The following is a 12,253-nucleotide window of genomic DNA, read 5'->3' on the forward strand; positions in this document are numbered from 1 at the left end:
AATGCTGGGAAGGTTGCAGAGCAATTAGAACTCTTATCCATTGAGGTGGAAATGCAAAGTACAGCCATTCTGGAAAACAGTTTGACACTTGCTTAGTTAATTTACCATAATGACTTAGTAATCCCATTCCTAGGTATTTACCCAAGAGAATAAGATCATATGTTCACACTAAAAACCTGTATGTGAATGTTTATAGTGGCGTTAATGCATAATTTCCAAAAACTAGAAACAACCTAGATGTCCTCCACCTGGTAAACGGATAAACTGGAGCATATGCATACCGTGGGCTGCTATTCATCAGGGAACAGGAACGGACTGCTGAGACACGCAGCAACGTGGATGAGTTGCAAGTGTATTATGCCAAGTGAAAGAAACCAGACTCAAAAAACTATGTGTTATACTAGATGGTTCCATTTATATGACAAGTGGAAAAAGCAAAACTATAGGATAAAACAGATGGTTGCCAAGAGCTGGGTGTAGGAAGAGGGGTTAATTATAAAGCGGCTCATGGGAATTTTGGGGGGTGATGGAACAGTTCTGTCTCTTGATTGTAGTGGCAGTTACTCAACTGTAACCATTTGTCAAAACTCATAGAACTATACATTAAAAAGTGTGGATTTTACATTTTATAAATTATACCTCAGTAAAGCTGACTTAAAATTTTTTTGAGGGAACAGAAGAAAGTTATTTTGATATGTGGTATATTCCCATGGTTCAGAACTCCAGACAATATGAAGCAATACAGTGAAAAGCCTCATTTCTATATTTGCCACCCATAATCACTAGGTTTCTTATGTATCTTAAAGTTTCTCTATGCAGGTATCATCATATATGCACATATGTTCTCATTTTTACCTGTTTCTAGCACAGAACACAGCTTATTAGTATAATTTTCTGCACCTGTTCATTCTCCTTATAATATAGGTTATAGTTCTTTTCACATCAGTACGTTGAGATCTTTCATTCTTTTCTACAGCTGCATGACAAGAATGTTGTTGTATGAGGGCATATAATTTATTTAATCAATTCTCATGTGACAGACCCAGATTTTTTTCCCATCTTTTCCCATTATACACAGTGCTGCAGTGAATAACCTTCTACTATAACACTGTGTCGAAAACACACATTTGTTCCAATGCAGTTGATGTATCAGGAAACGACTGGAGCGTGACATGAATCCTTCGAGTTTGCTCACGTGTGATTTCACCCCTCGCAAACACTAGGTGAGCTCAGAAGCCTGTGGAATGGAGTTGTATAGGAACCCACACAAAACACTCATGCACACACCTCAGACTTCCACCGGGGACCTCATCTCCCCATGGGTTGAGTCACGCCAGTCCACACCTGCTGTTACAACCTCCCCCCTCCCCTCCAATTCCAGATAACCCTCCTTCCACCACTTCACAGAAACTCCACAAGCCACAACCCTCTGACGCCAACTTCCACAAGCAAACTGCAGGCCTTTTTCAAGGTAAACTTTATCTGTGTATATCTTAACCATTTAACATGTGTAAAACCATACTACTGTTTTCGTTAAATGTGTCACTGACAGAGGTTTTGAGTGTTAGGCCCCTAGCTTCATTTTTGCTGGAAGCCCTGTGGGTTTTATTGCCTGATTTTGCACAGTGCAGTGATTTATAAACACGTTATATGTATGTTGTGTTATAGGAGGACTGTGCCATGTGTGGGTATATCTGTAGAATAGATTCCCAAGTGGACGGGTCCAGGTTTTAGGAATTAGATTCTAAGAGTTTGCTGGATGATATGTTTAAATGATATAGTTGGTTTGGTTTTTTCTTTTTCATAAAAAATGTTATGATAGAGCTGAAGAGTGTGTGTCAGTGTGGTTTGGGAATAATGCCACTCCCTTTAATCTTAAACTTGTGGGTGTTTTTGGATGTGTGATGGCCGTTAGGGAGGCTGTTTGCATGTTGGTACAAGGCAGAGCCGCATGGAGGCAGGAATCTCAGGAGAAGGTGGAGGAGTGGGATGTCCGGCCAGAGGGATTTGTGAAGTGGTGACTATTCTAACTTCTTCAAAATCACCTGACATGGCAAGAGGCTTTCAAGCCAAGAGACAAGAAGGGGCTAGTTGTCAGAATGGGAAATGTCTGATTGGGAGAGAGCCCATGGCAATCGAAGACACATTCACCAAGTGCCATCCAAAAAGAATGGCTTTCAGAGGCCTTTTAAATCCCAGAGCTCAGACCTGAGCCCAAGGCTCGGGCATTCCGAGCAGAGGAATTTGGTAAGAGGAGCTAAAGCTTTCTTTCGTAAAGGATGTGAAGATCAAAGAGAGAAAAATTGGAGATTAGGGAGAAAGTTGGGGAAGTGTACTCAAGTGTTTGTTTTATTTGATATTTTACTCTAAAGATTTGCAAAACTTTTTGGACCCTGCCAGCTTATTAGTTAACTATTTCTTTAAAGAGCTGTATTTAAAAACAAACAAAATAATTCATAATAGAATAGAAAAATAGGTTTCTTTTCTGATTCTAGTTAACTGTAAAAAGTCCACTCAAGGCCCTGGTTCCCTCAAGATCAGCTTACACCTCATTGGTGCCAGGAGGAAGTAAATGACCTTAGAAGTCTTGAAAACAGAGTGATGATAGACTTTACATTTTCTTAATACTGTTTTTTTCCCTATTGGTTTGATTGATAAAAATTGCTTTCTGTATCAAAGCAGTATCAACTATTATAATATTGAAGATATAAGTTATGAAAATAAATTAGGTAAAGCACTTTTAGATAAGTTAGTATTTAAAATTTAACAAAGAAGAAAGTCATTTGTTTTGTTAGGTAATGTGAACATGGCAGGTTTGATCTGGAAACCGGTGTTTAAACCTGTAATTTTCTTGTCACCAGTGATTTTGAAACCCTGCTCCATTGTTGTGGGATTGCACAGTTTATTTCTGCATTTCTTATAAAGATGTTGAAAAAGAAGAAGATCTCACACATTGTCGACTCTTTTTGAAAGTAGTAATTATTGATTCAGCTAAGCTGCTCTTCATTTAATTTATTATCTACTGAAGATTTCTTTATTGATTTTTCTCTATTAAAATTTTGATTTGATATTAATATAACTACAGAAAACAAGAAATAGCATATTAAATCCTTCACCTTAGTAGAAAATCCAGTTCACATTTTTCTGAGGTCTCTTGCCCTGTTCTGTGGTTAGAAAGATATATTTCTATTTTCTACCTCCTTTATGATTATTTGCTGCAACTGTCTTGCTTTTAGAAAGATGTCTTGTGTTTGGACTCTTCCAGGTGATCTGAACATTGTCCATCTTACAGGTACAAAATTCAACAGGAATTAGAATTAGTAGATATTTAAATACCTTTATTGAAGCATAGTAGAACGATTCATGACTGACTCTTCTTTTCTTAAAGCTTTATTTTAAAAGAAACCTCTTATTCATTCTCTGGCTACATAAATGCTAATCCAGGAGCCTAGGGATGGTCTGTTTTATGCGATCAACAGTTTTTCTGAAGGAATACCTCTGGGAAAAGGGGCAGTGTGTCTCAGAGGCACTAGTGGTTGTTGGCTTTGTTCTCTTGTTCTCTTTTTCCCCAGAGATGATTCTTATAATCTGGGGTGTATGTGCCTATATCCCAGAGGTGACGTGCTTAGGAAAACAATAACAGCAATGGTAGGACTTGCATCTTTAATTTGGAGGAGAAACTTCCTCCTTGGCCCTTGTCTGGATTCAAGACCCTTTGAACACCTGCCAGACTGATTTGTTTTATAAAAGACAGTGTTTTCCACCAATTTAAAATGAAACTTGGATATGTAACTTTACTATTATTAATAAAAGAACATTTATTGAGGATTTTTCTGTCTCCCAGGCACTGTGCTAACCCTTTCATGCCCCCAGTCCCCCAGCGCCCTCTGAGGAAGGCGCTGTGGTGATCCCCACTCTACACTCTGGGGAGTGGGTATCTGTGGAAGTCGAGAAGCTTTCCCTGGTCACATCTGTGAGCAGTCGAGACAGGGTGCCAGCCCATCTCTGGGACTCCAGAGCCAAACTCACAACCCCTTAAACAGATTTGCCTGCCAGTTTGAATAAGGACGTGTTTGTCAGATGATGAATGTAAAAATAATTATAAAAATATTTATCATTTCTTTATCACTTAGCTCACAATTGCTTATCTCTTCTTGTTGCCAAAAATAGTAATGCTATTTCACATGAGAAGTTATTTCTACTTCAGCCTTATTTTTAATGAGGGTTGAGCCAAATTTTGTTCCATTCATGAGGCTGACAGTTCTTTCTTGATTTAATTTCCTTGTGATATGACATTGTTTAATTCCAGACTGCAATGCATATCGTACCCAAAGAATTTGTTTTAAAGTTAAGCCACTAATTTTACTTCAAAGGTTCCACGTGGGGATCTGTTGAATTAACATAATTATGAGTTACTAAAGAGGGAAACCTTTAACTTTGATTTTTATATCTCTTGATAGCTTTCTTTTGCTCTCTCTCACTGAGGTCCCTCCACCCCATACACAAATTCATGCGTGCACACAGATACACACACACACACACACAAAACATATACCAACAGGCAACCTCCATAAAGAGGTTTTGAACTTTTGTGTTCTTGAAATAACCAAATGATATTATTTAAAAGAAAAGACCTTCTGGAAAACTCTTCCCTCATATAAGGAGTAATTACTTAATCATTTAGGAGGAAAAGTTAAAATGTTTAAAATTAGCCAGAGATTTAACTTAAAATGGCACATTGGATAAGGTAACATATTCTTTCTAGATATAACAAATTAACTAATGGCTTTATTTGGTATTTACTCAAGAATTATGTTTTTATATGTTATCTGCTTTTTTAAAAATAACATACCTCTTGCAAAGAAAATTTAGGTAATGTTTTCTCTTCAAATATCTGGGTGTTTCTGTTGAATCAAAAACGTAAGTGTTTTTGAGGGAAAATATATGACTTCTTAATCTGGTGATAAAGTTTATCCCATTCTCTAGAAAGTAGCCCCTTCGTGGTTACCCCAGCCCTGCCCTCCCTTTTTATTACATTTTACAAAGAATCTTCTAGCGTTGTTACTGTGTTGCTAAACAATCGTGATTAACTTAAACTATTATGAAAGAGTTCTTAATTTTTAAAGCGTTTCTGATTTTGTTCTCTGAAGTGACTTCTCTCTCTTTTCCCCTGATAAAGCAAATGAAAAAACACCCTTGCCGCCAGTGTGACAAATCCTTCAGCTCGTCGCACAGCCTGTGCCGCCACAATCGGATCAAGCACAAAGGCATCAGGAAAGTTTATACCTGCTCGTAAGTTGTAGTTTCTAACGTGGGAGCACAGTGAAAGGATTAAGCTGCAACTTCTCCGAGGTTTTCATATTTCACCATTAACTTGCCGTTCCCGATCCTCTGCTCCCCTTCATAGATTTCATTTCTTAATTATGAAATTTTGTTTTGTTTTAATTTTGTTTTGACATACAATTTCTTGATTGGGTTGTAACACTTAAAAATACTAAAGTAAAAAGGAGCAGTTTCTTGCATCCTCTGTGACATTCCTATGTTCTTATCTCTTATCCAGAGGTATGTATTTTATACTGAGAATTTTGGAGAAGTGATTGATTTCCAGGTGCACGGTTGAATGAGATGCTTTTTGGTCACTATACGTACAGTGAGTTGCCAGCATTGGCAGGCTGATTCAGCTGATTGATTTACTCGGTGATTCAGAGCAGGCCCTGACAGAGCCCGGTCACGGAGTCAGTCCTAGGCTGGACCATTTGCCCCTTGGCTGCAGCCCACCACTCAATGCAGAGCAGCCTTTTCTCAGCACACACTATTGGCTAAGAGACTAAGTGCGAGGGACTGAGTGAACAGTCATGCCACTTGGTGGATGGTCGTGAGTACTTCTTTGTATATGTGAAGACCAGAACTTGTTATATTATCGTTAGTGCAAAAGCTTTATCACCCACTCAACCAGAACATACCGAAAGAGAGTTGATATAACAAGGTTACTTACTTTACTTCTCATAAAAGAGAGAGGACTAAAGACCCGGAAGCCATATGGCCAGTGTGTAGCGTGTGACCATGGTGAAAGGAGGGCTCTGTGTACCGTGTGGTCAGGGAACCGTGAAGATTGGCTGTCAGATCCGAGGAGCTTTACTGTGTCGTGGTTGGTTAGGGAAAGTTTCTTGGGTAGGAACCCAGGGACGTAGATTCTCCTTCAATGAAATTGAAGCTGGGAGTGATATTGATGAGATGAAAACATTCTGTAAACAAAGTCTAGATGTTGAGACTGCACTGAAAGAATCAGAGAATTTAGAAGGAAGCCCTGGGCTGAGAAGATGAAAAGGAAGTCTGGCATGGCATATCCCTCATCTCTGATAGGTTTTGTTTATTTCCCCATAAAGTCACTGTAGGCAGTAAAATGCTAGGATTGTCTGGCTGATTTCATTTGTTCTTTGGTGTTGGGGCCGACTCCTGCCACTGACCCAGTAGAGGATCTCTAACATGAAATCATCAGAGTTTGGGACCAATCATTATAAAATCCTCAGAAGCCTTTTTGAAGTCAGCAAATGTGATTTAGCCTAAGAGCATGAGAGACTTTTCATCCTCCTTCACTGCGATATTCTTGGTGTCTGCCTTATAGTGTCCATAATCACCAAGGTCATTTTACCTGTTTTTGGCCAATTTTACTAAGAAAATTGGTAATTCGTGTCTTATAAAAAAATTGTATTCATAATCTACAGGGGTTTTTTTTGCATAAGGTGAAATGAAAACTTAAATAATTGACCTATTTTGGATATCTGTTCACCGTTTTGTACTGAATGAACACATATGTTTGAGTGCTGTGATTATAATCATGCATATTGCATTTGTGTTTTGATGTGGAATTCGACAGGGCTGGACACCCTGTCCTCTCTTCGTCAGAGCAGAGGGGCTATTAATAATTAACGTCAGCAGGAAGGAGTCAGGGAGGGACCGTCTTCATATTAAGTGTCTCTCATGATGTAAATTCTAAAGGAACACTCTGAGTCATTGTAAAGAAAACTTTCGAAATATAATATTCTCCTTTTTAAAATTAAAGCCATCTAGAATTATGAATTAGGTAATACTTTAACCAAACCTAGAAAATAAATATTCTATCTGAACCAAATTAGGCTGGTCCCGTTAGGACACAAACATTGACAGAAAACTTTTTTAAAAAGGCTGCAGAATTTTTTTCACAAATTGGGAACTATGATTTATAGCAAAATTGCTATTTCGCCTTGGACCACTGGTCTTCATACAGATCATCTTGACCCTTCGGAGCGCACTGTTGGCTGGTGAAGGTCTTTCAGCGACAAGTGCCTTCTTCAGCGTGAGTTACTTTTCGGCAAGTGGATTACCTCCCTGTCTCTGCTCCACAGGCACTGCCCAGACTCCAGGCGTACCTTTACGAAACGGCTGATGCTGGAGAAGCATATCCAACTCATGCATGGTATTAAGGACCCGGACTTGAAGGAAATGACAGAAGCCGCCAATGAGGAGGAAACGGAAATAAAAGAAGATACCAAGGTCAAACATTGCACTTGATCTCTTCATCGTGAAATTGTGTCAACTGGCTTTTCCCATTCATTCTTGCCATTTAAATTTTCCTACAGTTACACAATGTTAAAATTCAGACTATGCATAAAGCTATAAAATAATAGGTAATCTCCCTCTACACCAGTTCTGAACATATCCTTCCAGAAACAGCTTAGGATCTCCTTACATATATAGATTTTAAAATTTTATGTTGACTCATGGAAATTGTCTGTTAGCCAGGAGAGTATAAAGCTAGATTCTTTTTCATTGGCAACATACTGGTTGTGAGAGGTACCTAATAAAAATTAAGTGATTGCTTTTAGCCTCTCTTTGTAATGATGAAAGATAACCTGACAAATTAGTGCCTTATTCTTACATCAGTGGATAGCAAACTTGAGTCAGACAACAGTGTATGTGTTAACCTGTGTGCAAGCGTGTGTGTGCCAAGTGCTTTTAGAATTAAAACAAAGTTCCGCAGACGTTGGAGAGACTTTCGTTGGCACCGTGCTGGTCTGGAATGTACCTGGGTAAATGCCTCTGTGTGCTTTCAAGAAGTTAACCATTAAGTAAAGGCTCATTTAAATACAAGTCAGACTAGTGTCGCATTAAATTGTAATCCTTTCCTCGAGTGATGGCAGGGGGTGGGGTGGATGGGAGCTAAATTAAACAATGTACGTGCAGGGGCAGCTTCAGGTCCAGGCCTGAAGAGGGGTGAGAGGTGCCCTGTGAACAGGGCCGAGAGGGAGGAGGGGGAGTCCCTTTGGCTTGGATTTTTGGGGAGCTAGAAGTGAGAGGATTTGATGTGTCAGACCCAGAAAGCTGAGGGGGAAGGAGTATGATGAAGGTGAGGGGGCAGGAAAGGGAAGTTACTAGACCAGGTGAGTCTTGCAGTGGCTCTCCATCTTGGTCAAAGAAAAAGCCAAAGTCCTGACATTTTCTCTCCCACAAGGTGCTTTTCTCTCCGCCCTCCCTCTGCCTCATGTCCACACTCGCCTGGTCACCTGCTCCAGCCCCAGTGGCCTCCCTACTGTCCCCCAAGCACACAGGCCAGCTCCCACCTCAGGCTTTGCACGCACAGCTCCCCATGTCTGGACCCTTCCTCCGACGTGGTCACATGGCTCACATCCTCTCTGCAACAGGGCTCCGTTGGAATGTCACCTATCACTGAGGCCGTCCCTGACCCAGCCATGTGCCCTAACAGCCCTCCCCTCTCCTGTGCCCTGCTTCGTTTCCCTGCCTCTGACACACTGTAGATTTATTCCTTCATTGTTTATTCTGCTCCATTGGAGCCTGCCTTCCGTGAAGGCAAGGACTTGTCTGTCTGCTGCTGGGCCCATTGGCTGGAGCGATGCCTGGTAAGACAGGAACTTGGTTCATGTTGGTGGGGTGGATGAAAGGTGTGAGCCTCAGGTGGGGTGGCAGATGCGCAGCTGTAAGAAAACCCAGATCCCGAAGCTCCCAGTCCACGTCTTCCTAGCAGCTCTGGAGGCCGAGAGAACTGATCATTTATCACTCCCGGAGCGGAACAGTTTCAACTGTGTCATCTGTCTTTTTCTCATAGGTTCCCAGTCCCAAGCGGAAGTTGGAAGAACCAGTTTTAGAGTTCAGACCTCCCAGAGGAGCGATTACTCAGCCACTGAAAAAGCTCAAGATAAATGTTTTTAAGGTCCACAAATGTGCCGTGTGCGGCTTCACCACCGAGAATCTGCTGCAGTTCCACGAGCACATCCCTCAACACAAGTCGGACGGCTCCTCCCACCAGTGCCGCGAGTGCGGGCTCTGCTACACGTCGCACGTCTCCCTGTCCAGGCACCTCTTCATCGTGCACAAGCTGAAGGAGCCGCAGCCGGTGTCCAAGCAGAACGGGTCCGGGGAGGACAGCCAGCAGGAGAACAAGCCCAGCCACGAGGACGAGTCGCCCGACGGCGCGGCCTCAGACAGAAAGTGCAAAGTGTGCGCCAAAACGTTTGAAACGGAAGCTGCCTTAAACGCTCACATGCGGACACATGGCATGGCCTTCATTAAATCCAAAAGAGTGAATTCAGCTGAGAAATAGCCACAGACCTTCCCTAAGGAAAATCCCTGTCCACATTGGAATAAAAAAGACATTTTTGTTACAAAAAGTCTGCAGTATAATCGAGTTCGCAGTACTGTCTAGGCTGTTGCAATATATTCTCCTTCAATGTACGTTCTCCACCTCATCGTATATATCCTTGATAAGTATTAAAACAGTATTTGAGTTTAAAAGAGTTTGTATATATTTAAATGAATAACTTTTTATACTCTTTGTTACATGTTTGTATCAGTATTTAGTGGAAAATGTTTTTTTTTTTTTTTCCTGGGTTAGAATTTTTCTTTTTGTACTGTTTATTTACAACAGAGTTCTTAGCAACAGGGGCAGTTCCTGAATTCAAATAAACCATTTTGTATGTTACAGATTTGAATGGGTTAACTAATTACAGGCTAAGATAATGCCTTTTTTAGTGTTTTTAATTTTTAGATTTCACTACATAAATTGTAAGTGATTGTGGGTCTCAAAACACTAGGGACTTTTAAGTGTCTTAGCACCATCCTCAACGTGCCTGCTCTAAGTCAGGGGGTGCACATTGCAGACAGGACCACACTCCGCGTGTGGCATTTTTTCCAGGCCATGCCAAACAGTGTTTAAGGCAGCCTTGCAGGTAGCTTCTTTCCCCATGGTGGATAAAAACGTAGGCCAGAAATCCAGCAAGGAATGTGGATTTCCTTAATTCCATCTTAGAACGGGGAAGAAGGGTATTCTAAAGGGAAAAAAACGGGGCTGGTAGTTTTCTGAGCAAATTTGCAAGGCTGGCTTAAAGAGCACAAGGAGATAAAGTTACGAAAGGGCTGGACTACTGTAAAAGTTACAAATATGTAGTTAGACCAATAGATTTATCTAGTCAAGTTTTTGTCATGTAATTTATTAACTATTACAAAGACACAACTAAAGATATCAAGTATTTCTCTGGCTCTTGACAGGAAAAAAAATCACAGTTGACTTAACCCTTTGCTGTCTCAAGAGTTGGTGTTTCCTGTTCTGGGTGCTACTGCCAAACGTCCTGGTACTTAGAGCTGGGATGCACAACTTCAACCACCGACTTATCAATGCAGCAGCCTGCGCGTCGCAGCCGTTCAATTAAGCACTGAGCCACCTGGGTTTAGTTCGGTCATTTGAATAAGTCTCTTTCGTATTGGTGGTTCTCCTTTATTGAAGTGCAGCAGAGGTACTCTTCTGTCCCTTCTATTTGTAGTTCTCTGGGAGAGTTATATTTTTTGGGTTTCGTTTTGTGTTTTCTTTTGCATTTTATATCTTGTATTTATCCCTCAACATGTTTTGTACTTTTTTTTTTTTTTTAAGAAAAGAAATTCTTTTGTGTATATATAGATACTTGCATGATATACTGTAGTCTATGTTCGGTTCCTCAAAGGTCTTGCTGCTGTCAGGTGTCATGCACTACGTCCATCCTAACTGTATTAAACACATTTCATATGTAAATAAACGTGGGACATTTGGCCCTTGTGCTTCTGTGAGAGAGTTATTGATGGTGGGTCTCTGACGTCTTCATGAAGTTTAGGAAGTGATTAATTGCAGGGACAGGCTACAGGATATTGCAAAATTCTTCCCACTCAGAAGAATGACATATTCGTTCTCATTAGCAATCAGCTATTTTGTCACTTTCTTGTTGACTCCATCAGTCCATCGGTATAATCTGAGGGCGTGATTAAGTATTCCTCAACTTGAAAGTCAATTGCTGTTACTTGTTATATTTATACTTGTATTGCTCTAAGTTGTATTCCTAGCACTTTCCTATGTTTCTGCATTTGAACCTTGCAATAAACCTGTGTAGTGGGCTGCACAGGTCTTAGCCTAGTTTTACAGTTGGGGAAGCCAAGCTCAGATTAAGTTCTTTGCCTAAGCCCTCATAGCTGGTAAGTGGCTTTGCATATTAGAACCCAGATATTCTTGCTCTAAATCAGTGCTCGCTCTATGTGTTTATGTACATATTGACAAATATTCATTTATTCAACAAATAAAAGTATGTGCAAAACACGATACTAGAATTTTTGTTTGTAGCACTAATGGCTTTTATAAGATAACCTGGAAATCTGTCTACTCTTAAACACCTGGAAATGCTTGGTAATATGAAATTAGCATCTGTTAAATGCCTACTTGAGCATCCAAGAAAGTTTTTAAAAAATGCCCAGAGGTCCAAAATGAAGAAGAAACCAAAATCCAGAGTAGAAAAACAGCACACTATTCTGTAGCCCTAGAAGGAAACCTGGATGGTTCAACTGAAGAGAGAATTGGTGAACTGGAAAATAGATCATGAAGAAATTACCTGGAATACAGCACAGAAATAAAGAGACGAAATGTATGAAAGAGGTTAGATGTCAAGAAGGACAAAATGAGAAGATCTAACAAGTTTAATAGGAGTTCCAGAAAGAGGGAATAGAATTAGGAAGGGCCAGTGTGAAAAATTCTCAGCCATTAATGAAAGACATGAGTACTTGGGTTAATGTGGTTAATGCAGAGCAGAAATCCACATTGGGACTTGTGAATTCTACCCAGTCTTCATTAGTTGGAGATGCTGTGTGGTTGTAGGTATGGGCATTTGAGAAACAGGACATAGTCAGATTAAAGGCAGAAAACTGAGGCATGCCCAATGAATCCTTAGGAAGCCCATTTCCT

General features: G+C 40.4%; 1 protein-coding gene across 18 annotated transcripts in view; it reads left to right on the forward strand.

The window, feature by feature from the left end:
* The window catches only part of ZNF532 (zinc finger protein 532), a 109,182-nt gene extending 98,097 nt beyond the window's left edge, over positions 1 to 11,085 (forward strand). For 17 of the 18 annotated variants that reach the window (XM_058557216.1, XM_058557227.1, XM_058557228.1 and 14 more), the window contains 4 exons: positions 1,382 to 1,471; positions 5,180 to 5,292; positions 7,386 to 7,533; positions 9,104 to 11,085. In XM_058557216.1, coding sequence (XP_058413199.1) covers positions 1,382 to 1,471; positions 5,180 to 5,292; positions 7,386 to 7,533; positions 9,104 to 9,598 — 846 coding nt within the window. In that variant the 3' untranslated portion in view covers positions 9,599 to 11,085. The remainder of the gene's footprint in view (positions 1 to 1,381; positions 1,472 to 5,179; positions 5,293 to 7,385; positions 7,534 to 9,103) is intronic. The other variant, XM_058557220.1, reaches the window with a different exon arrangement.
* Positions 11,086 to 12,253: the final 1,168 nt, after the last annotated feature.

This window comes from Diceros bicornis, chromosome 16 (assembly GCF_020826845.1).
Source record: "Diceros bicornis minor isolate mBicDic1 chromosome 16, mDicBic1.mat.cur, whole genome shotgun sequence".
Classification (NCBI taxonomy): domain Eukaryota; kingdom Metazoa; phylum Chordata; class Mammalia; order Perissodactyla; family Rhinocerotidae; genus Diceros; species Diceros bicornis.